This window comes from Cynocephalus volans, chromosome 7 (assembly GCF_027409185.1).
Source record: "Cynocephalus volans isolate mCynVol1 chromosome 7, mCynVol1.pri, whole genome shotgun sequence".
Lineage (NCBI taxonomy): Eukaryota > Metazoa > Chordata > Mammalia > Dermoptera > Cynocephalidae > Cynocephalus > Cynocephalus volans.
Genome location: NC_084466.1, coordinates 100,657,365 through 100,681,496, shown reverse-complemented (window position 1 = coordinate 100,681,496; position 24,132 = coordinate 100,657,365). Strand labels below are relative to the sequence as shown.

The window sequence follows — 24,132 nt, the reverse complement described above, 5'->3', positions numbered from 1 at the left end:
ACAGAGTACCATTTGACTTAAAAAGAAAAATAACTTAAGTAAAGCTCCTAAATTTAAAAAATAAAAAAATGCCAGATAATCAAAGGGCAAAGTCTGTCATGAATAACAAGCTCCCCTTGGCAGCCTCGAGTGAAGAGGCAATGGGAGAAGTAGTTTCAGTCCTATGGGTGGAAGTATTTAAATTTGGGGAGCCCCTTGGTTATAGGAATCACAATACAGGAAGCAGGACTGGGGATCACCAATATTCTCTGGTTCAGAATGAAGCTTTTTTCTTTATCTTTTAGGAGTACTCATGTCTGGAATGGCAGTAATTAATGAGCTGGTAAAAAGCTGCCCCAGCCAGGATGTGCTCAGTGTTTCCCACCTTTGTTAGAAAAACTTGGGAGAATCAGTGTGAGCTAATTAATTGGTCTTCGAGTAGTAACTAAATCAAAGGTGTCTGGGGTACTCTGGGAAGCTGGAGCCGCCTCTTTTCTGAGAATCAATCAACCCAAGATTGATGAAGGACTGCTAAGGTCAGGCTTAGAAACACAAAACCATCTGCCAACTCTCTAGGGCTGGTAACTGCAGTAAAGCAATTTTAGAAGAACAGGTGTTCACTTTTAACTTACCTCCTTTCTTTAATGCTGAAATCATGATTTTAGCTAGAAAGAGCCTCAGTTGGTTGATGAAATTCACAAACTGTCTGTTGTAACTTAAAATAACCTGGCCCAAAGGTGTTGTGATAACCTCAACCGGTTATTACAGAAAGTCATAGACCATGCATCCCTGACAGTGGCCACTCTGACCCTCCCAGAAGTATTTGGCAGCATCAGGAAACAATGACTACAAGGCACTGCCCCAGGAGGCTTAAGCCAAGGAACAGTTTCACCCTCTGAATGATGCAGGACTGCAGAAGAAAGCCAATTTGGTTCATCTACTTTGCAGAGCATGTTTGAGAGCCCACAAAGTCCTTGAAAGGATCTTCTGGCTCAATAAGCTAAAAACATTTTCAAAAGTCTTTGATGGTGATCTGTAAGCACATTCAAATGTTTGGTGATGATGGCTCAATGACAAAAGTTGCCATAAAGGTTCAGGATTTGTATCGAGTTTTCTTCTTTTAAATGAAGGTATTCCTTTCTCTTGCTAACCAGTTATTTTCCCATTTTCCCAATAATATAGGAAATTCCCCCAAACTCTTTTGCAGCAGATTATATTTTCCACAGATGTCCTCAGTCAAATACTCACATATCCCATCCTATATACTCTTTTTACAATGTGGTGTTGACACTCCTCCGTCAACAGGTGAGATTTGTGTTCCTGCACTTTGAACCCGGAAAGACCTCTATAAATGCCTCAACCAGTAAAATGTAGCAGATGAGAAACTGTGTGAGTCTAGGTCAGAAAAGGTGACAGAGCTTCCACATGGCTTTCCCAGGGCATCTGCCTTAGGAGCTGAGCTAATGAGAAGGAAGTCCAGCTATGCTAAACCTACCATGCTGGAAACATCATATGGAGAGACTATACAGGGATAGAGAAAGATGTCCAGGGAGCTCCAACTATTCCTGCTCCCAGCTGTCTGAGTGTTCCCAACACAGCCTTCAAATATGTGGGAACAAGCCTTCAGAGGACCACAGTCTCCACCTTTGAGCCACCCCAGCTGACACCAAGTGGAGTAGAGACAAGCCCTCCTGACCCACTATGCTCTGTGCAAATTCCTGACCCACAGAATCTATAAGTATAATAAATGATTGCTTTATGTCTCCAAATTTGGGGGTAATTTTGTGCACACAACCCCGTAGAGGTACTCCCGAAGCGTGGAAAGGGCTTAGATTTGTAGTAACATAGCCTGCTTTTGGATCCAGACCTAACCACCTTACTAGCTGAGTAACCTTCAGCAAGCCAATTTCCTTTCGGAGCATCTATAAAATGGGGATAATAATGGCTGCCCAAATATACAACAACAAAAAAATCAAGATGCAGAACACTGTGATTAGTAAGTTACCATTAGTGTAAGACATATATATATATATACACACACACAAAAAAAACATATGTACATGCACGAACATACCCACACTGACATATCTGTGCATGCAGAAATATGACTGGAAGAAAACAAATTGGTTAGATCGTGGTGCTAATAACACCAAGGTCCAGGATTTGATCCCTGTATTGGCCAGCAGCCAAAAAGAAAACAAACAAATTGGTAACAGTGATTGCTCCTGAGGAAGGGAATTGTAGACTAGGGATCAGACGTGGGAGGGAGACTTACTTATCACTCTATATACATTTGCACTACCTGAATCTTACCATGTGTTTATATTAACTATTTTGACACAATTATAAAATTCAAATAGATAAATTTGGGAAAATTACAAGGCAAAATTTGTATAATAAAGATTAAAATGTTCAATAAAATAAGACAGTGCAGATAGGAAAAAAATAAATGGTAAATACAAAAGGCTGGAAAGCTCAGAAACAGCCAATTGCATCTGGATACTGGACTTATGAGAGTAGTGGCACTACAGATCATGGGGAAAATTTAATATATTACGAAAGAGGGATTTTTGTTTAGTGGGGGGATGGGTTATTTAGTAAGTATTCAGTAAGTGTTTTGTAGCACAAGTTGTAAGCTACTGGAAGAAAACAAAATACCTCTATGTACAAAAATAAATGTCAGTTGGATTTTAAAAAATCGAATGTAAAAATGTAAACATCAAAAATCTTGGAAGAAAATTTTGGAGACAATACGTGTCACCTATGATGTAGGGAGACTTTTCAAGCCAAAAGTGGAAACTCAGAAGCTATAAAAGAAATAATAAAAAGAATAACTGACTATTTAAATACCTTGAAATCTGTGTGATAAAAGTCGTACAGGGCCGAGCCCGTGGTGCACTCGGTAGCGTGCTGCGCTAGCAGCGCGGTGACGCTCCCGCCGCGGGTTCGGATCCTATATAGGAATGGCCGGTGCACTCACTGGCTGAGTGCCGGTCACGAAAAAGACAAAAAAAAAAGTCGTACAGACAAAAGATTGGAAAAGACATTTCCCCACCTATGACAAATAAAAGTTTACTATTCATAATATACAAAGTGTCTTTGTTAATTGATAATGAAACACCTTGAAAAAAAAGGAACAATAAATAGAGAATTTAAAGAAGAGAAACTACAAACGGCAAGTAAATATATATCATGTCAATATCATGAATGCCAAAAAAAGACTGAGCAACTATTCCAGACTGAAGACCACAAAGACATGTTAAACTAAACAGATCATGTGATTTGGGAATGTATCCCTTTTCCATAAAGGGCATATTGCTACAAAAAACTATTGGTGAAACATGAATCAAGTCTGAGGGTGATTGAGTAATAATGTATCCAATTTAGTATCCAGGTTTTGATGTTTTTATTGTGTATGTGTGGAAGAATGTCCTTGTTCATAGGAAATAAACTATAAAGTATTTGGTGATGATGGAGCATCAAGTTAGCAGCTTAATTCTTAAACAGTTCAGAGAGAAAAGGTTTTGTACTGTACTACAAAGTTTTCTGTCAGTTTATGACTATTTTAAAAGAAAAAAAGGATAATACCACAGAAAAATCAGTTGATAAAGGCATATACAGAGATGAACCAGATACTCCACATGGCATGAACCAGATACTCCAAGGGCTCAAAATAAAATGATTAGTATGTTAATGAAAATAGAGAAAAAATATGAACAAACTGTGTAAAAGGGTAGGGTATTACCAAAGACTACAATGCATGAGAATGTATTTTGAAAATTAAATGAACATTGTAGAACTGTAAAACATATGTCTAATTTTAAGAACTTATCGGGTGGGTTTATCAGTAGACTGAACACAGCAGAACACAAAATCAGTAAACTTGAAAACAGGTCACTAGAAAATATTGCAATTGAAGCACCAAGAATACAAAGAAAAGAACAGAAGAGAAAAATGGGACATGTTCAAAAAGCTTAACACATGTGTAAGTGAAGTCTCAGAAAGAGAAGGCAGAGAGTGGATTAGATGCAATATAGAAGAAATAAATAACTAACCAAATCTGATGAAAGACATCAGCCCACAGTTTCAAGAAGTTCAACAAATACCAAGCAGGATAAATACAAAGACACTTACCCCTAGGCATATCATGGTCAAATTGCTGAAAAGCAAAGATAAACAGAAAAAACTTAAAATCAGCCAAAGGAAAAAAGACATACTACCTTCAGGGAAACAATACTAAGAATTTTATTGGTTTCTCAATAAGCACTATAGAAGCCAAAAAACAATGGAAGGCTATTGATAATGTGCTGGAGAAAAGAAAGAAAAAAACTAACAACCTAGAATTCTATGCCCAATGGAAAAATCCATCAGGAACACAGATATAATAAAGACATTCTCAAGCAAAAGCTGAGATAATTTATTGCCAGCACATCCATATTACACAAAATACTAAAGGGTGTTCTTCAGTATTTTACCACATGAAAAAACAGATTAGCAAAAACAAATTCACAGTAATATATGGGCAAATAAACATAAAACAGATAAATAAATTTAAAAGACTACTGACTTTTTAAGGCAATAATAATATCAATGTCCCATGGATTTATAATATACATAGAAGTAAAATAAATGACCAAAAAAAGCCATAATGATGGGATGGGGTAAATGGAGTTAAACTGTTATGGAGTAATTTCTCACTGTTCAGGAAGTGGTAAAAGTACCAATTTAAGACACTGTAATTTCTACAGGAACCACTGACAGAATTTTACCAAACAGTATAAACAAAAACTAATAGAAGAAAGAAAATAAAATTTTCAAATGACTTGGTTAACAATAAAAAACAGGCAAAGGGAAATTTTTAAAAAGACTAAGAACATGCACACGCACACATAATTATCAGTAATTACAATAAATGTAATTGAATTAAACATTCCTACTAAAAGACATAAATGGTCAGGTGGGATTAAAATAAGATTCAAATATGTACTTTAAGTACACAGATGGGTTGAAAGGAAAGGGATGAAAAAAGATACACCCTGCAAACAGTATCCAAAAGAAAGCAGTGTTCTGTGTTAATATAAACAAGGGAGACTCTAAGGCAAGAAACATTACAAGAGATATTTTACATTATTAAAAGCATTAATACTATTCTATACATAAAGGTCTTAAACTGGTATGTATCTCATAATACAGGCTCAAAATATATAAAGGAAAAGTTAACAGAATTGAAAGGAGAGATAATAACATCCATCTTCATAATTAGAGATTTTAACACACCACTATGGGCACCTGACAGCATAAGCATATAAAGACATCTGTAAGAGTATAGAAGATTGAAAACCATGATTACCTAACTTGGTCTAATAGACGTATCTAACGCACTGCATTTAACAATACAAAATACACATTCTTTTCGAGGTGATTCTTTGAAAAGATTAATAAAATTGATAAACTCTTAGCAACTAATCAATAAAAATGAAAACACAAACTACCAATATTATGAATGAAAAGAGGAACATCACTATAGATTCTACAGACATTAAAAATATAAAAGGAAAAAATAAAAATAAAAAAAGAAGAAGAAAACAAAAGAAGAATTATAAAAATGCATAAAAGGATGCTATAAACAACTTTATGCCAATAAACTAAAAATATAGATTTTTCCAAAGGAAAAAAATCCTTGGAAAACACAATTTACCAAAAACTGACAAAAGAAATAGAAAATCTGAATAATTATATCAATGTTAAATAAATTGAATCAATTATTAAAGTTCTTCCATCAAGAAAACTCCAAGCCCAGATACTGCTAGTCTTAGATTGGGTTCCCTGGAAACAGACTTTGAGATGTTGTTTCATGCAAAAAGGGTGCTCTTGGGAGACATACCTGTAAGGAACTGAGGAAGGCAGGATTGGGCAGAAGGAAAAACTGGCTCGCAATGCAGTTGCAACTAAGACCTCAGCCAAACTATAGAGCTGAGATGACCATTGAGAACTGAATCGATTTCAGGAAAGGGACTAGGCCTTAGTATTTTCATCTTGGCCCCCCGCAAGGGAGCATAACCTTGGGTCAGACAGTTCCCTGCAGCTGAAGGCAACTCCCGGAGAGGAACACTCTATGAGCTGTCAGCATCAGATATCTGAGCAGCTGGAGAATGGGTGCATTATTCCTAAGAGATTTAGGTTGAACACCAGAGTACCCACTAAAGTCGCAATGGTGATTTCTTCCAAACATTTCAGGAATAAATAATACCAATCTTACACAAACTCTTTCATAGAATAGGAAAGGAGAGATCACTTTTCAACTCATTTTATGATGTCAACATAACCTTGACACTAAAATTTACAAAGAGCATTACAAAAAAGGAAAATTATAGACCAGTGTCTCTTATGAGTACATATTCAATAGCCTCAATAAAATACAAACAAATAGAATCCAGAAATACATAAAAATAACAAAACATTATCACCAATTAGTATGTACTACAGGAATACAAGATTGGCTTAACATTCTAAAATCAAGGTATTTTGCCCTCACTATCAAAATAAAGGAGGAAATCCATAGGATCGTTTCAATGAATGGGTGAAAAACATTTTACAATGTGCAACATCCAATTATGCTAAAGAAAAAAAATTTTCCGCAAACTAAGCATACAAGGAAAATTCCTTAATCTGATATAAGGTATTTATAAGAAAGCTACAGGTAATATCGCAGTCAATGGGGAAATATTGAACATTGTTCCCCAAGGTCAGGAACAACACAAGGATGTCCACTCTTACCACTTACATTCAGTATTGTACCAGAGGTCCTAGTCAATGCAATAAGGCAAGAGAAAGAAATAGAGTAAAAGATTGAAAAAAAAAAAAAAGTAAATGTCTTTGTTATTCAAAAATGGCATGATTATGTAGGTAGAAAAACCAAAAGAATCTTAATAAATTTTAGTGAGGTCACCGGAAAAAAGATCAATATGTAAAAATCACTTGTAGTTATACATATTCATAATAAACTTCCAGAAATGAAATTTTAAAATATCATTTATGATAACATCAAAAAAAATTGCAAACCTAAGAATAAATCTCATAAAATATGTATAAGACTCCTACACTGAAAATTGCAAAATATTGCTAAAAGAAATGGAAGAAAACTTACATATATGGAAGGATAATCCATGTTCATTGCTTGGAAGGCTAAATATCAAGATATTAGCTCTCCCCAAATTGATCTACAGATTCAATGCAGTCCCAATCAAATTCCCAGCAGGATTTTGAAGACTTATCAAGCGTTGACCAACTTACACCTTCAGATATTAAAATTGACTACAAAGTTACAGTAATTAAGACTGTGTTGGTGCAAAGATAGAGAAACAGGCCAGTGAAACAGAATAGAAAGTACAGAAAAAGACCTATACAGATGCAGTCAGTTGATCTAAGATAAGGGCATTACTGCAACTCAGTAGGGAAAGTGGTTCTTTTCAGTATCTGATGCCAGAGCAATTGATTATCTGTATGGAAAAGAATAAACCTTGACCCCTACCACAGACCATACATAAAAATTAATTGAGGTAGATCATAGATCTATATATAAAAAGTAAAATAATCAAATGTCTAAAAGAAAAATAGGGGGACACCTATTCTTGGGGTAGGCAAAGATTTCTTAAACTGAACACAAAAAAGGATTAGCCATAAAAGATATAATTGATAAATTAGGCTTTATAAAAATGAATTTCTGTTATTAAAAAATATCATTTAGAAAGTAAATAACGGGGTCCTGAGAGACAGGGGCCGTAAGCCTCAGCCCTACCCCCATCACTGCACATCCAGGCCAGTAACAGAGCCAACCTGATGCCTGGGGGGGTCCTGAGACAGGGGCCAAGGTCCTTAGCCCCAACCCTACCCACAACCAGATCCTAGAATGTACTTATTAACCATGTGTGTTTCTTTGGGGTGAGTGACTTATCTGCTCATGTCCTTCCCCAAGTTTCTGCTTAGATTTTTCTAACTCATTTTTAAGAGTTCTTTTTGCAATAAAGATGTTAATCTTAGCGTGTTTTTTTTTTTAAAAGTAGTAGAATAATGGCTACCAGAGGCTGGGAGGGAGGGCGGGGGAGGTTAGGGGTGAACTAATGTGGACAGAACTATGCTGTCTACCCTAAGCTCGTCATTGTGCAGGATATGCATGTATTGAAACAATAACACTGTACCCCACAAAAATAAATATAAATAAAATTGAATTTTTAAAAAAAAGTAAATAAGCATGCCACAGACTGGAGATATACATATACCATATACACATCTGACAAAGGATTCATATCCAAAATACATAAAGAATCCCTACAAATCAATAAAAAAAAAAAAGACAACTCAATTAAGAAGTGGACAAAAACTTGAATAGGCACTTTTACAAAAGAAGATGTGCAAATGTCATAAACCTATGACGAGCTTGCTCAACACCAGTACTCATGGGGATATGTGAGTTAAAACCATAATGAGATAGACCTACACGCTCCCCCAGGATGATTAAAATTATAAAGACTGACACTATCAAATGTTAGAGAAGATGTGGAGCAAGCAGAACTCATACATTACTGGTGAAAAGTGTAAATTCATTCAACTACGTAGAAAACCATCTGGCAGTATCCAAGTTAAACGTATGCTAAACCTATTACTCAGCAATTATAATCCTAGGTATGCTATACAAAGTCAAAAAATATATATGCCCACCAAAATACATGTACAAGAATGTCATACCAGTTTTACTCATAACCCAAAATTTGATACAACCCAAATGATCACCAAAAGAAGTACAAATTGTAATATAGTTACACAGTGGAATATTATACAGCAATAGAAAAGAATGAACTCAGCATCATGTATAAATCTCAACAACATTATGTTACATGAAAGAAGCCACACACCAAACAATATATGCTGTATGACTCTATTTCTAAAAGCCGAAGAACAGGCAACTAATTTGTGGTGATAGAAGTCTCGGAATAGCGATTCTGTTAGGAAGTGAGGAATGGAGAGTTGTTTTGTTTTGTTACTGAGAAAGGGCATGAGGGAACCTTCTGGGTTGATGGGAGCATTCTGTATCTAGATCTGGATGGTAGATAGACATTGCATACTTATGTTAAAGTACATATATACACATGTGCCCATTTTCACACATTAGGCAATTCCCTTGCCCTACTCTGGGAAAAACTGGAGGTTTTTCTTTGGAAAACCTGAAACAAGACCTCTGGACTTGCGGCACCAAGCACAGATGAGGGAGGGATGCCATACCAAAAACTGGGGAATTAGGTAACCCATGCATGCCAAGTGCCGATTCACCCCATCCCGAGTCACTGTTCCTCATATGGCCCCTTGTACTGAACACTTACCCTTCTGTCTCATAGGCCAGAGTTGTATCACATGCTCATTTCTAAACCAATAAACAGGCTAGGGAATGTGCAGGACAGGGCACTCATCATCGCATATTTATCATATGTTCACACAATACAGACTTGATTCCATTACCTACTGGACCGAAATCAAATATTCTTCCTGCAGCCATTATTCTGTGCAACTTCTTCCACTGTTAGAATCCTAGGTTGGCTCATGGAACTGCCACTGCAGGCACCAAGGTCCCCAGCCACAGTACTGCTTCCCTTGTTCAGGATCCAAATTCCCAGGACAACGATTCCAATTTGGTTGAGCCTGAGTAGCATGCCCACCCCCTGATTTTCAGGGAGAGGTAGCACCTGACCACTCTGGCTTCCATGGTGGAAGTTGGGCAATACCTCCTTAGACTATTCGTGATGAGAATTTCCCAATTCAAGGTGCCAGGACAATGGTGTGTGGATGCTAAATAACCCCAAACAGCAAATGCTCATAACAATAAAATATCATGAACTGCCTTTAATCTATCTTGAGCTAAAATTTGAAAACACTTTCTCTGTTATTGAGCTATCCTTGAGTTTACCTAATGCCTCTTCAACTGGATGGTCTCATTTCTTTCTCTGCTCCAACAGCACAAGGTCATAAATCCTGTCATTGTTCCTGATCTCCAGGAGTTCACAATCTCCCCCTCACCTGAAGCTCTATGTACAGTACAAAGGTCTGGCATGAGATTTTAACTTTCTTCTCTAAGTCCCAGCCTATTCATCAATGGTCTTTGTTACAGCCATTTGCAAGTGTGTAAAACAGAAAATGTGATTGAATTAGATTTCTCCTTTAACAGAATCTCACTAGAGTGCTATATGCATTCTGATGTAAGTATAAATTCCTGCTAGAAAAGATCAATATTAATGTGCAGTGATTAATTAACATTGCCAAGGCAACTCCCTAATATTGCATAAAATAAAGTTTGTTTTGGCTCCCCTAAAAATGAGTATTTCTTATTCTTGCCGGTCTCAGCAGCCCAACTTGTTCTGCATATGGTTGCCTGTTTAATTAGTGATCCTTCTGTAAGTGTCTGCAGTTAGCACCGTGATGATTAATAAAATAACTCTAAAGCTCCATTTAGCTAGCAGAACTGCACAATCAGGTATAATTAATTCATCATTAATAAATCATGGCTGATTAACTAATCTGTTTATTACCAACACATTACTGAACAGCTCCCACCTGAGCACAGCTAATTTTTCTATGCTGAACAAAACTGGAAGCTTATAAAAAAAACAAAAAAACAAAGCTTCTCCAAAAGTGCACTAAGCAGCAAGTGTATTTGTATAGTCTGGGAGATTTTGAGGCAATGCACATTTAAAAGTTATCAAGCTGCATAGGCACGTGTCACTTGGGAGTGAAAAAAAATGGTGGCTAAATCTGGACGCCTGAACACCAAGTGGTTCTCAAATTTGAGCATACACCAGAATCACCTGGAGGTCTTGTTAAAACCCAGGTTGCTGGGCCCTATTCCCAGAGCTTCTGATTCCGTTGGTCTGGGATAGGGCCTGTGAAATTGCATTTCTAACAAGCTCCCAGGTGGTACTGATACTGATGGCTGGGGACCACAATTGGAGAACTGCAGTTCTACTCTTTCTCATATACTGGGAATGACTCATGATTGCTATGATTCCCAAGTCCTTTCTACAGATTTTAATAGTTAAACTTAAAAAAAAAAAAAAAGAAAGAAAAAACACCAATAAGAATAACTTTTAGTATTATTTATCTGTCCTGGTCTATTCAGCTGGATTGTTGTTCAAGAATTATTTTTTATTTCTCTCTGCTCCCACAAAACCTTAACAACTCCTTTCTTAGATGTAAAAAATCTAGACAAAACCCACACAGGCCCCATGCATTCGTCTGACTCTGCTCATGCCCCAGTCTTTCCAAACCCTGTCCTTGAACATTCCCATGACAATACCATACCACTCAGCGTCTGTGCCATATGTAGGCCCTAATACAGACCAGCACACGTGCTCATTATCTTTTCACAAAAGGATGAGCCTGGTCTCCCTGGTTCGAGTGAGTCCCTTGAGAGCTCCATAAGCTCCCTCTCTAATCTCTTTTGCAACCTGCCCCACAGCTCTCCACCCTGCCAGCTTCTAGTAGGGTGTCTTATAATAGGAGACAGCAGATATATTACATGGCTTTTTACCAACCATGCAAGATTGCTTAACAGGAGATCTGGCCCACAGTCTATGAATTCAGATCCCAGTTGGGCACCTAAATTGCAGAATACAGGAAGTGACAGCAGGGGAGATCCCTACCCAGAAAAGAACTCAGAAAGAGGAAAATAATCCACCTCTGGGAGATAAAACACAAAACAAACATAAGTCAAAGAAGAGAAAAGTAAGGTCAACTTAAAGTAGTAGTTCTCAACAGGGTGATGGGATTTTTGCACACTTCTCCCACCCCAGGACATTTGGCAATGTGCAGTTGTATTAAAGGAACAGAATGGCTTGATTATAATCTGATCCACGTGGAAAGACAGAGCTGGTCAGCATGGAGGCCCTGGGAAAGCTTGCTTAGGGAGACAGGATTTGGCAGGGCCCAGGCAGGGCCAACCTGAGAGAGAGGCTGAGCCAAGTAAAGAAGAATCCAGGCCATGCTATGAGGCAGGTTACATAGGATGAATTCAAATCTCACATGGGTACAGGCCAAAGTCAGTGTGTCTTACAAAAATAGTGTACAAAAATGTATAAGACAAACAGGGATATAAGGAAATTAACTGGATATCCAATAATATTAAGTAATTGCTTCTAGTTTTTTGTATGTTTTATTCATTTTCTATTGCTGCATACCAATATCACCACTAACTTTGTGGCTGAAAATAACACACATTTGTCTTCGGCCATACCACCCTGATCGTACCTGATCTTGTTTGAACACGACATACATTTATCATTTCACAGTTTCTGTGGTTAGGAGTCCAGGTACCACTGGCTCCTCTGCAAGGCTGCAGTCAAGGTGTCGGCTAGGGCTATGGTCTCAGTCTCACATGAATGCTCAGCTGGGGAAAGATCTGCTTCCAAATTCACTCAGTTATTGGCAGAATTCAACTCCTCACTCTTATAGGTCTGAGGGCCTCGTTTTCTTGCTGGCTAATTGGCTAGAGGCTGCCCTCAGATTCTACAGGCCACTCTCAGTTCCTTTTGGGTTCCCCATGATGGTACCTTGCTTCTTCAGAGCCAGCAAGGGAGAAAGACTCCAGCAAGACTGTGCTACAATCTTATGTATATCATATGTATTTCTTATGTATAATCACATAATACATATATGTAATAACATACATTCCATCATCTTTGTTGTGCTTTATTGGTTAGAAGCAAGTCACATTCAAGGGGAGGTGATTACACAAGAGAATGAACACTAGGAGGCAGGAATTGTGGGGTCACCTTAACAGTCGGTCTACCACAGATGTGATATTGGTAATAAGGTTACTGTTTTTCTAAGGGTACTTACGTTTTAAAGATAAATACTGAAATATTTGCTGATGAGAGTATACGATATCTGGCTGGGATTTGCTTCACAATAATCCAGGGGGAAGAGAAGTGGATGGACGTATAGGTGACTGGCTGTGTGTTAAAACATGTTGAACCTGGGTGATAGGTTCATGGGGGCTCATTACACTCTTCTCTGGTCTTGAATATGTTTGAATTTTGCATAATAAAATTAAAAATGAAAAGATGTAGACAGTATGTGTATTTGTTATCTACTGCAAAACAAATTACCTCACAATTTAGCGACTTAAAACTACAAACATTATCTCAGTTTCTGTGGGTTGGGAAGCAGTTTAGTTGAGTGCCTCTGGCTCATGGTCTCTCACAAGGCTATAGTCAAGGTTGTCAGCAGGACTGCAGTCACTGGAGCCCTGACTGGGGCTAAAGGACCCACTCCAAAGCTCATTCCTGTGGCTGTTGGCCAGAGGCCTTGGTTCTTTGCTATTTGGGCCTCTTCCTATGGCTGCTCATGATGAGGCAGCTGGCTTCCCACAGGCAAGTGATCCAAGAGAGACAGACAGACAGAAATCACCCCAAACAGAAGATGCAGTCTTTTATAGCCTAATCTCAGAAGTGACATACCATCACTACTGCATATTCTATTGGTCTCACAGACCAACTCTGCTGCAAGGTACAAGGGGACTACATAAGGGGCCTGGATAGCAGAAGAAGAGGATCACTGGGAGCCATTTTGGAGGCAGGCTACCACAGCACATAAGGCAAAATCTGTGTTGCTAAAATTATTCTTGAAAATTCCATAAATCACCTATAAAGCATAGGAGACAGATACACCAGTTCACAAGCCCAAAACTGCCAATTTTTTTTTTTTTCTGCAATGTTGGAACACATCACTGTTTTGTTGAGTGCTAGATGAAGTTGTTAGCTTGAATTAGGTACCACGGTTGTTCCAAAAATAAATATACTTAAATACTAAAATCACATTTGGCTCTAAGCTAAGCATGTACAGTCAAATTCAAGTAAATTAAATGCAATATGATGGGATTCTAATGCACTGTTAAAGTGGGGAAGCTTATGTCTCCATGACCTCTGCCATTTAAGTCTATTTTGCTGAGAATCCTTGTCTTGGCTCCATAGTTACCAAGCAGCATTCTGATTACAGTTTGGCTTCCCGAACAGATACGCAAATGGGGAGAAAGTGTTCTGATCTAATCTATTCCATGGTTACATTTCTCAGTGTAAAATAGTTAGTTGGTATTCTGGCTTTATACATCACTCTCTATGCACTAGGTTAATGTGAGTCTGACCCTAAGAGACAGATTCATTCTTGGTACACTTACATAATAGGCTTCTGAGCCTGCAATCCTAAGCCCCTGGATTGTGATTAATTTACCCAAGTAAGGACACCCTAAGGGGAACCATCTGAGTGGCCTGAAAACCTTCCCCAGATGTAGCAGCCATATTTACTGTACAAAGAATATACTCATGAGCTGTCCCACATTTCTCAGCTCCCTTGTTAGATGGGGCTATGTGACCAATCCTGGCCAACAGGCTGTGAGTGGAATTAACACCTATCACTTCTTAGCCAAAGCATAGTGAGGTTTCCATACGCTACTTCTGCCTGCTGCAGCAACCACGAAGGGCACATGTTGAGATGGCAGAATGAAAAATCAGCCAGAGTCCCTGCGTGATCATAAGGAGCTTAGAACCCCTCCTGACCTGTACTAGACAACTGAGTGCAAGTAAGTGATTTTTATTTTAAACCCCTGTGATTTTTGTAGATATTTCATACTTTAGCATTAATCTAATTCAGTACACCAGGGGATGCCAACTTTGTGGAAGCATTTTTGTCAGCCAATGGCAACATTAAACTTGAGTGCTAGGATACGTCTCTCACAATCTCCCTCCACATTCCCTTATGCCATTCTTAGTAAGATCAGATAGGTGAGAGGAAGGTGGAAGCAGAAGTGGAAGGAAAAAACCTGGCTGGAACTGCAGTGTTTGAAGTGCTCTCAAACCCGCCCTACTCTTAGCAGAAAACTCACTGTATGAAGTATGCTAATCCTAGAGGTTCTTTGCTCCTGGCACCCAAAACTGTCATTGCATTTCTTCTTGTTTATCTATTCAGGTGCACCCCTGCTTCCCTGGCTGCTACTTGTCATGTACTATGTGCACTACGGCTGCTTGGCCATTCAGCAGGCTGAGTAAACACAGTAAACATATCAGTTGCTTTGGCTATTCTGACTCAACTGCCCACTGCTAAATGGACAATTTCAAAAAAATCACTTACAAAAGTAAATATGGTTTGAAAAAAACGATGAAACGTCAACTCAGGTGCTACAAATAGTAATTTCATGCAAAAAAAATCCAAAGTCATCTCAGAGACTTGATTCCCAAAAATATTCATGAAGAACTTTGCGTAAACTTGAGATCAAATTCAGGCCCTTTCAACTATGCATTTATATAAAATTATTCATATAGTTCAGTCCCGGGTGGGAAAACCTCACATTTTGTTAAACTCTCCAGTGACTCTTGCCCTTGGTATCATGACCCTTGGACATGTTGTGATGAGTTGAGAGGTATGGGGAAGGTCACTGGTTATGCACTAAGTTAAGGAACTGAAGCTGGTGAATTATTTACTTTATTGCAAATCAGGAGAAACACAAGATTACTGCTATAATAAATTCCCTCTTGCATGCTTTAGCAAAAATAAATAAGAGGAAACACGGTAGCAATTAACGTGAAACATTTAGGATACTACAGGAGTGTCTGATTAGCTCACAGTTTGAGATGTCCAAGAATTGCCATCAGTGAGATCACCTCTTAAACACTTAATGACTTGTAAAAGTTTCCATCTCAAAGTCAATTACAGGTATTCAATAATATAAATTTGACTGACCTTAAAGTTATGGTAAAACACGTTTTATTAAGATAATAGAAGAATCCCTTTTAAGTTTTTACTCTTAAACCACATATCAAGAAAAAGATTAAGAGATTACTTTTTGTGTTTAATTTCACAACCATAGGAAGTAGCCTAGTACACACTTTTTAAAAAAAATTTTCTGGATTTTGTCCTGAGCTTTAGTTGTTGTACATGAGTGCAACAATAAAGAAATTAATTTTTTAGATCCATTAAAATTACTTTCAATTTTACCCCTCACACATAAACTGTTTTTACTTTTCTATCTTCATGGCCCCTGCTGTCATATTGTCCATAGACATAGCATAACATTGCTAACATTTTATAATCTATTGTACTCTTCTTTCTTAATATCATATCATAAAACTTTTTATATTTCCACATAGTTATTGGGTCTTTTAATGGCTGCAAAATATTCGATTAGGTATTCACACCTCCGTTTAAATGGTTGAAACTCCTCACAAATATATGCCTCATTCTCTGATTGGTAGTCATAATCAAAAAATGTGACAACATTATTCTTTGTTACTGGTGACTTAAATTTCAAATACACTCATGAGTGGAGCCAAAACTCCATTAGTTAATTAGTCTGGAAGCATTATTAAATCTTCATTTTTTAATTTTTAACATGAGGATTAATTGGACTCTTATGCAAGCCTACTAAAGGCAGCCCCTTACGTTTCTTTGTACGCAGAAGTGCTTTGTCGTTAGAGCGAGCGGTGTCATGGCGTGGCCACCGCTAGGCTGTCAGCGTGCCCTCTAGCACAACAACTGCTCTTCCCCTGATGTCAACGCGTCCGTTGGGACGTAGCGAAATCTCCAGTTCTCCTCCTCGGCCGGAACACTGAAAGGCTAAAGAAACCTAAAATGAGTCACAAGTTATAAGCATTTTCACCCTTTTTAATTCACAGAACATAGTGGAAGACCTCAATGCAAATTCTAGAGTCTTCCAAGCTCGGCTTAAAGAATGAATTCCTTCATCTGTGCATGGTACTACCCACCTCCGTTCTCCTGAAGACTGAAAGGGCCACAGATGCAATGTGACCTACGAAGCACACAGCTCTGCATCTTCCCTTTCTGGGCCTTTTCCTGGGCTGCTTCCTCTGTTACTTCCTATAGTGCCCCAGACACATCCCACTATAGCTTCCTCCACAGGCCTCTCTAGGAGTAAGTGAGGATGTGTGAGAAGTGAGAGGCATGGACTAGAAGTACAAGAAGATGAAGACGGGTGGTCTTGGCCCTCCTGAGAAGGCCCCATCTTCTCAGCTCTGAATAGGACAGAAGGATTTATTCACTCGGAGCACACTCAAGTGACCGCATGTGCCAGGCAGACAAAAGAGGCACTGCGTCAGCCTTCCAGAAGCCCAGGGCTTAGGAGAATTTATAGTTAGACTCACCAGGGAATGAGAATAGTCTCCAGATCAGGGTCTCAGAGGCCTAACTCTCCCACTAAGTAAGACCTGATCCTTTAGGGTCAGACTCCTCCTTTGATGATTGGGGCGATGCACCCTCCACTGGCCACTATCTCTTTTCTCTGCCCCTAAGCAATCTATTAATCACTAGAGGACCTGATTTGAAATAATTGGTTTGAGTCAATCCTGTGACTAGCAATGGCAGTAAGGAAACTTGATGATCATTCAGTCTCAACCTATCACTTATGAATAACTTTTGTGGGCCAAATTTGTATAGCTAGATAATTTTATTTAACAAACACTTACTGGTCACTTACTGTACTATAAGTATCTGTATGTTGGGGAGGCAGAGGTGGAGGATGCTTGGGTGGAGGATATTTAAGGGTGAAGGAATTTTAAAACCTCTCGTTTTCATGAGGGTGATATATAACATTTTATTATATTTTCAAGGGGATAGTACTTATGAAAAGGAACACTAGCTTAAAGTTAAGCAAATAAGAAAAGAAACAGAAAAGAGCTGTCCTACCATGCATTTCTTTCTTCCCCAGCTGCTGGGACCAGTAGCTGCTGAGAACAGTGTGTGCAGACCCTTTAAAAAAGTGAAAAATTATGAGACAGACCCAAAGAAAACAAGGGCAACTTTGTGGCAAATTTGTAAGCGATTACAATTATCCTGTTTGACCAAAACTTGGATCACCTAATCATTATGTTGGCCAGGCCACAGCAGGGTGTGGAATTATAAACGGAGGTAGAAAGGAGACACAGAATTTATGGACAAGCTCCTCCAAATTATGCATCAAATACGTCTTATGGTTTCTAAAGGCTGAACTAAACCACAGGTTTTAATTCTTATCTTTTCTACCAGCTCATTGTCAACCCATGGTAGGAAAATCAAGGCCTTCACATAAATCTTTCAAGGGCAAGTGTCTCTCCTTCCTTCCTCCTAGGGTGCATATGTAAGAAAAGGTGGGAACTCTGACAAAAGGCCAAATTTCCCCCGAGCCAATATTTCTAGGATTTTGGTACCAAAAGAACTTTCTTTTTAGTGAGGTATTTTTCACATGATTGTATGTACCCTAGGTTTATTTTATTTAGTTGTTTCTGGTTTGTTTTGTTTTTGTGGCTGGCTGGTACGGGGATCCAAAACCCATAACCTTGGTGTTATGAACCTGCCCTCCACGTACCTGACCTATGTACACTAGGTTTAGATCAGAGATGAGATATCAAAGCGAAGAAACGAGATGTAGAATAATAACTGACAGAAAAGTCCTTGAGGAAGGAAAGGATGAGGAGGGAAATTCTGCCTAATCAGGAAAATATATTTAGTGTTATGAGATGTCCACTCAGGGTCACCTGGTTTGCCTGAGAATGCCCTGGCTTGAGCACTGAGAGTTCTGCATCCTGAGCAACCCCTCAGTCCCAAGCAAACCGGATGGTTGTTCATCACCATCCAAAGACCTTCTCACTCTAGAAAAGCATGATTACAGGAAAAAAACTTGCACTCTGTGCTCATTAAAATCTTTGTGAAGCAGCTGTGCATGTGCAAATCTGCTCAGAACTTCTCTTCCAGGGGCAAGGGTTGAGTTGGACTGTTTGGATGTTGTTGGGCATTTTCCTGAGTCTTTAAAAGTGCTCGTTTGCTGAGCTTTGACTTTCATGTGTTTTGTTCCTCAGAGAGTAACTAAGCCCTCCCAGCCCCTGCCATCTGAATAGATGGGAGCCTCAGAGCCTCCGCCCAGCCTCCTTCGGCCCTGGCCACCAACCCACTCCCCAGCCTCCTCCACCCAGCATTCCTACCCCTGGCTGCTCAGCTCACTGTTCTCAATGAGGATGAAGGTAGCAGGCATGACATTCCTGCCCATCTTTGATTTCATCCCTCCGTATTGGGCTGGTGAAAGATTTGGAAGTTTTGACCCGTCTTGTAGTTATTATTATAACAGCTAATAATTATTGGGCACTTACCATGTGCCAGGCAATATACTAAGCACTTAATGTGCAATGTGTTCACACACCCTATGAAGTAATATCCTCATTTTATAGAGGACGGAACTGAGACTTAAATTTTTAAAGTCACTTGCCCAAGGTCAAGAGCTAGGAAGCCAGGAATGCACCCCCAGGCAGTCTGATACTAAGTTTTAACCCTGCTGTGCTGCTCCCTTTATTTTGTGTTTTTCACGTGAGACTTCAGCAAAGGGATAGAGTGGAAGGAGGAGAACTAGAGAAACAAAGGCAGCTCAAACCCATGCAACCTGAGAGGTCACGTGAAGGGCACTTCAGTAGTTATGTGTTACCCTCCTCTTCCATTGTCTAACCTCCCCCAGACTCAAGTAAGAAATACCTGTCACAGGGTCTTCAGCCACACCAACCCATGGTGCAAAATATCTGGAGTAAAAGTCGAATGCTTGGGTCTGCCCACCAGGCTCTCCCTTAAGGGTGAGAATGAGCCCTTTCACCTTCCCTGTGTTTTCAACTTGCAGCAGCTTCTCCGTGTTCACTTGCAGGTTCTCCAGAAATGACCTTGTTCATAAATGGGATGGATTAGGATAAACCCATTTCACAGCCCTCCCACTACACAGACTCGGGAAAACAGGCCAGAGTGCAGCTTGCCCAGACAGCTCAGCAGGAGAGAGGCGAGAACGAGTGGTGATCATCTTCCTACTGGGGAAGGAAACTCTCTGGCTGCATAAGGCATGGTTTGACCAGACACAGCATAGCCAAAGCTATAAATCTGAGTGTTCAGCCCTCCCCAAAGTGCTGACACGGCTAAAAATCTTGTGTACCTGTCATAAGAATCACTGAGCCGGACGAGAAGTTTTCGCGTATCTGGAGAATAGCAGATGTCCTGGACCTGCGTGTCACCTATGGCAGTCTGTGGAGACAGATCAAAAGCTCCTCAGGAGCACATCCTGGGTCAAGTCCCTGATCCCTTGAAATGGGGAACGATCTCTCACTGAGCATCTGCTGTCAGGCACACCCATACCCATTGTCTCCAATCCCCAGAGTGTTAGCTCAGTTTCGGAGCTTGAGGTGTTGCCCAAGGATGACCAGTTTCCTGGCCACCAAAGAGAACTTTGGGGGGACATTTAGCTTACCTCCTGTGAGCCTTAAATAAGCATTACTCACATGTGCCTTAACACAGCTCCTTCAAATGGTATTTTCCCCACAGAGAAGAGAAAGACTTAGAGAGGCCCAGGGTCACACACACACACACACGCACGCACACACGACCCACGTCTGAGTGGCCCTGAAGTCAGAACTCTGAATCCCTACTGTCTTTAGAGGTGGGGGTCCTCATGCCCACCTCTTAGAGTTATGGATGATTAAGAGAAATAATATATGTGGAGTACCTGCAGGAGCAACTAGAACATTGTACAAGGCAAGGACTCAGGGCCAGCAATTTGCTGGGAAGTGGGGACTAGAGGACTCATCTCACGCTGCTCCGCTTGACATGCACACCACTTTCACTTAGATTGTATGTTACAGATCAACCACATAACACTTTCTCAAAATATCTTGGTTCATTCCACCTATGACTGCATATAATGCTCTTGGATTTGAGCAAAATTATTTGTTTGTGTGTTTGTTTGGGGATGACTTGGGGCACTATCATTCTTTGGCATCAGCCCCAGCTGCCAGGCAGAGCAGATGACAATTACACGGTAGTTGTATGACAGTCATTAGGTGGCTTCAGGTTCTTTAACCCTTGTTAGGGAACAAGATGCTCAAGTTCTCATGGCCAAGACTCCCTGTGCCTTGGGCGGTACCTGGGCTTTCTGCCTCTGTGACCATGGGTTGACCAATGTCCCTTCCTCAAGAAATGGGAACTCCTACAGCCAGATCCCCTGTGCTCTCCAGGGCCTTTCAGTCTCTCTAACCCTGGATACGCATGGGTTCGTATCTTGATTTGAAAGTTTAATTCTCAGCTGGAATCCTATTGCCAGTTTCTAGGAAAGAATGCAAAATGACAATATTCACGACAAATAACCCTTTATTATTCCATTTTACAAATGCTGACCCTGAGGCTTAGAGAGACGAGGTTAAGTTCTTTCTACTATGAACAAGGTCTACCATTATGAATATTTTCCATTTTCTTATCAAACATGCTTAAAGCAGTTTATTTATAAATTTGATATGTCTCCAAAAACTCAAGCCACGGGTGGTACTGAGTATAAAATCAGAATCTCTGGTGCTTATTTATACTCTTTGAAAACTTAGATATAGTAGAAAACTAAAGAGATTGTAAATGCTATAGTTGAAAATTCTTTAAGAAACCCCACGGGTACTCATAATTGACCATTTTACGAAATCGTTTTTCTCATGACAGCCCTTGCCCTTGGCCCTTCCTTCTCTGCACACTAAGCACCTGCTTGTCTGAGGCTGCTCTGGCCCTTTGGAACCTCCATGGGACAACTGTAGTGCTTACCTCACCAGGTGACATCCAGAATTAAATGAGTAATACAAGTGAAACGCTTAGCATGTGGCACTGCACAGAGGAGACTCTCAAAGTGTTCTCTATTATCACTGCTATTATTAAGCCCCACACCCACATAAACCCGAGAAGGAGGCCAGACTGTGTATCTTGTCTCCTCTGTCGAGGTTCTCATGCTTTCCTGGTCTCCTCTACCAAAGCACAGCCCTCCCACCTCTGTCCCATCCTCCACCACAGAAACAGGGGACACTGTCAGCTGCCAGGCTACTTCCATTCTTTCCTTTCACCTCGTTTGCATGAACTTCACGGAATGACCCTTTTCTGCCAGAAATCCCCAACTCTCATTCCAAAACTGGCATGGCCATGCCCCATGCCCATTCCTCTCCTTCTAGCTAGAAAAGAATAGAAATTCAACATCCCCTCATTGCCTAAAGGCTGGTCTCCTAACTCTGACAAATAAGAGACAAGGAAAACCAGTCAACCTTCTTACCAAATAGATTGAGTATTAAAACTCAAACCTGAACTACATCATATGCTATTGATCCAAGCGTCAATTAGGACATTTATACTGTAGATGGCCTACCTTTTGGGACAAAATACCAAATCTGGGATCAAACAATAAAAAATGACTAAATCACATAAGCTCAGGTTTGATTCTTTTCACGAACCTTTATCAAGTCCTCTACTTCATGGAAGTCCTAAATGGGGAAAAAAGACAAGATCATTATAAAACAGGTGAGCTGTTGGTTGTGCACAGTTTATGGCAATAATTAGAAAGCACTGACCTGGGGGTAAGCTGGATAAAGAGGCAAGTCGAGGACGATACCATCCTCTGCTCTTCTGGCCTTTAGTTCCCCACTCAGAGTAACAAAAGTTAGAGTGCTATTCATGTTTTCTGGGTAAAAAGGAAAATAAACTATTATATGTTTGTATGTCTTTTTCAATCACTGTTGCGTTGTCAGATTTGGGGGCAGTGCCATCTCTTCCTGCGATAGGGGCCCGGGTTTGAGTTGCTAAGGTCTAGAGTGGAAAAAACCCTCCCTGGATTCTGACTGCTTTTTTTTTTTTTTGGTGGCTGGCCGGTATGGGGATCCAAACCCTTGACCTTGGTGTTACAAGGCTGCGCTCAACCAACTGAACTAACTGGCCATCACCCTGGAATCTAACTTGAGAACCAAGACCATAACTGATTGGACTTGGCATTTTACTACAAGGCTTCAAATCCAGCTCCTTACTGCTTACTCACTGTCTTCTTGAGCAAAGTTATTTAACCTCCTTAAGCCTCAGTTTCCTCATTTATAAAATGGAGTTAATAATTTCCTAATGCATATTTTAAAATATGCACCAACAATAACTATAGAGTTATATATGCCAAGGGGATGACAAATAAAATAAGTTGTGAGCAATACTGTTATAAGAAACAAATCAGGTCTATCCTAAATAAACCAAAACTATACACAAAAAATTGACTGAAAGAATACAGCACAAATGCTGATATAATATCTCTTCATGTTACTGATACAACTTAGACCACTTATCTGATCTCAGTATATATAACAATATTCTGTAAAACTTAACTGTATCTCAAAGGTGAAAAAATTTGGCATTGCTTATTAAGTTTAATTGAGCATAAAATTTACATTCTGAAACACAAGTTTTAATTGTTCCCATTACAATTGGTGTAAGACATTATTATTTACAAAGCCTTTTTCGTACTTTATCTCATCTAACCTTAAGACTGCCCTATGGGGGGTCTGGGGATTATTATTCCAACTTCAGCATCACACCAAACAATGTGGGACCAAGTTCTCAAAAGACACTCGATCCAACTTCAGTAAAACCTATTCTCAAGAGTCCCTAAGCAACATTTTAGGATGTTTGCTTGCCTTCACTCATGTCCCCTATCCTCAGAAACCAAAACTATCTTTTTTAACTGTATATTGGATTACATTATAGAGCAGCCTTGGCCTAACTGTGAACCTCCTGCCAACCACGCTCTCCCGCAGGGAGCTGTAGAGGCTCTGGTCATTGAGAGTACGCCTCAGGGGCTTTGCATTTGCTGCTGCCTCTACCTGCAATGCTCTTCCTCCCACTCCAACTCTTCGCACAGAAGGCTTCATCTCACTGTTCTGCCCAAAGGTCCCCTTTTCTAGTGAGTGCTGTTATCCAGATTCTACACCCCAGTCCCCTCAGGGCTGACTAGGTGAGGGAAGGAAGTCCCATAGGGTGCAAAATTTAAGGAGGCACCTGCTCTCAGGTGCATTCTGAGGCCTGGCTTGCCTCCCATGACCCTGCTGCCAGAAGTGCTGGTGGCTGACAGCTCAGCTGAGTCCCTCTCTGAGCATTGCCCTTGGCTGAACAGAGCTACCCTGCCTAAAGTCACACCTCTTTTCCAGGCCTTGGGAACTGGTCCACGAAGGGTATAAAGGCCTGAACCTTTGCCTCTATTTGGAACTCTACTTAAACTTCCCAGCTTCAGAGCTCCCCGTGGATTTGGCCTAGGCCTTGCTTTGA

At 39.9% G+C, this 24,132-nt stretch overlaps 1 protein-coding gene across 3 annotated transcripts in view; it reads right to left on the bottom strand.

Moving 5' to 3' along the window:
• Window positions 1-16,417: 16,417 nt before the first annotated feature.
• PBLD (phenazine biosynthesis like protein domain containing) overlaps window positions 16,418-24,132 on the bottom strand; it is a 41,504-nt gene continuing 33,789 nt past the window's right edge. Inside the window, exons 5-10 of one of the 3 annotated variants that reach the window (XM_063102147.1) lie at window positions 22,404-22,513; window positions 22,287-22,316; window positions 19,970-20,058; window positions 19,528-19,706; window positions 17,716-17,778; window positions 16,418-16,639 (exon numbers count right to left, since the gene is read on the bottom strand). In XM_063102147.1, the coding sequence (XP_062958217.1) occupies window positions 16,566-16,639; window positions 17,716-17,778; window positions 19,528-19,706; window positions 19,970-20,058; window positions 22,287-22,316; window positions 22,404-22,513 (545 nt within the window). In that variant the 3' untranslated portion in view covers window positions 16,418-16,565. Of the gene's footprint in view, window positions 16,640-17,626; window positions 17,779-19,527; window positions 19,707-19,969; window positions 20,059-22,286; window positions 22,317-22,403; window positions 22,514-24,132 lie in introns of those variants that run through there. The other 2 variants (XM_063102148.1, XM_063102146.1) reach the window with 2 other exon arrangements.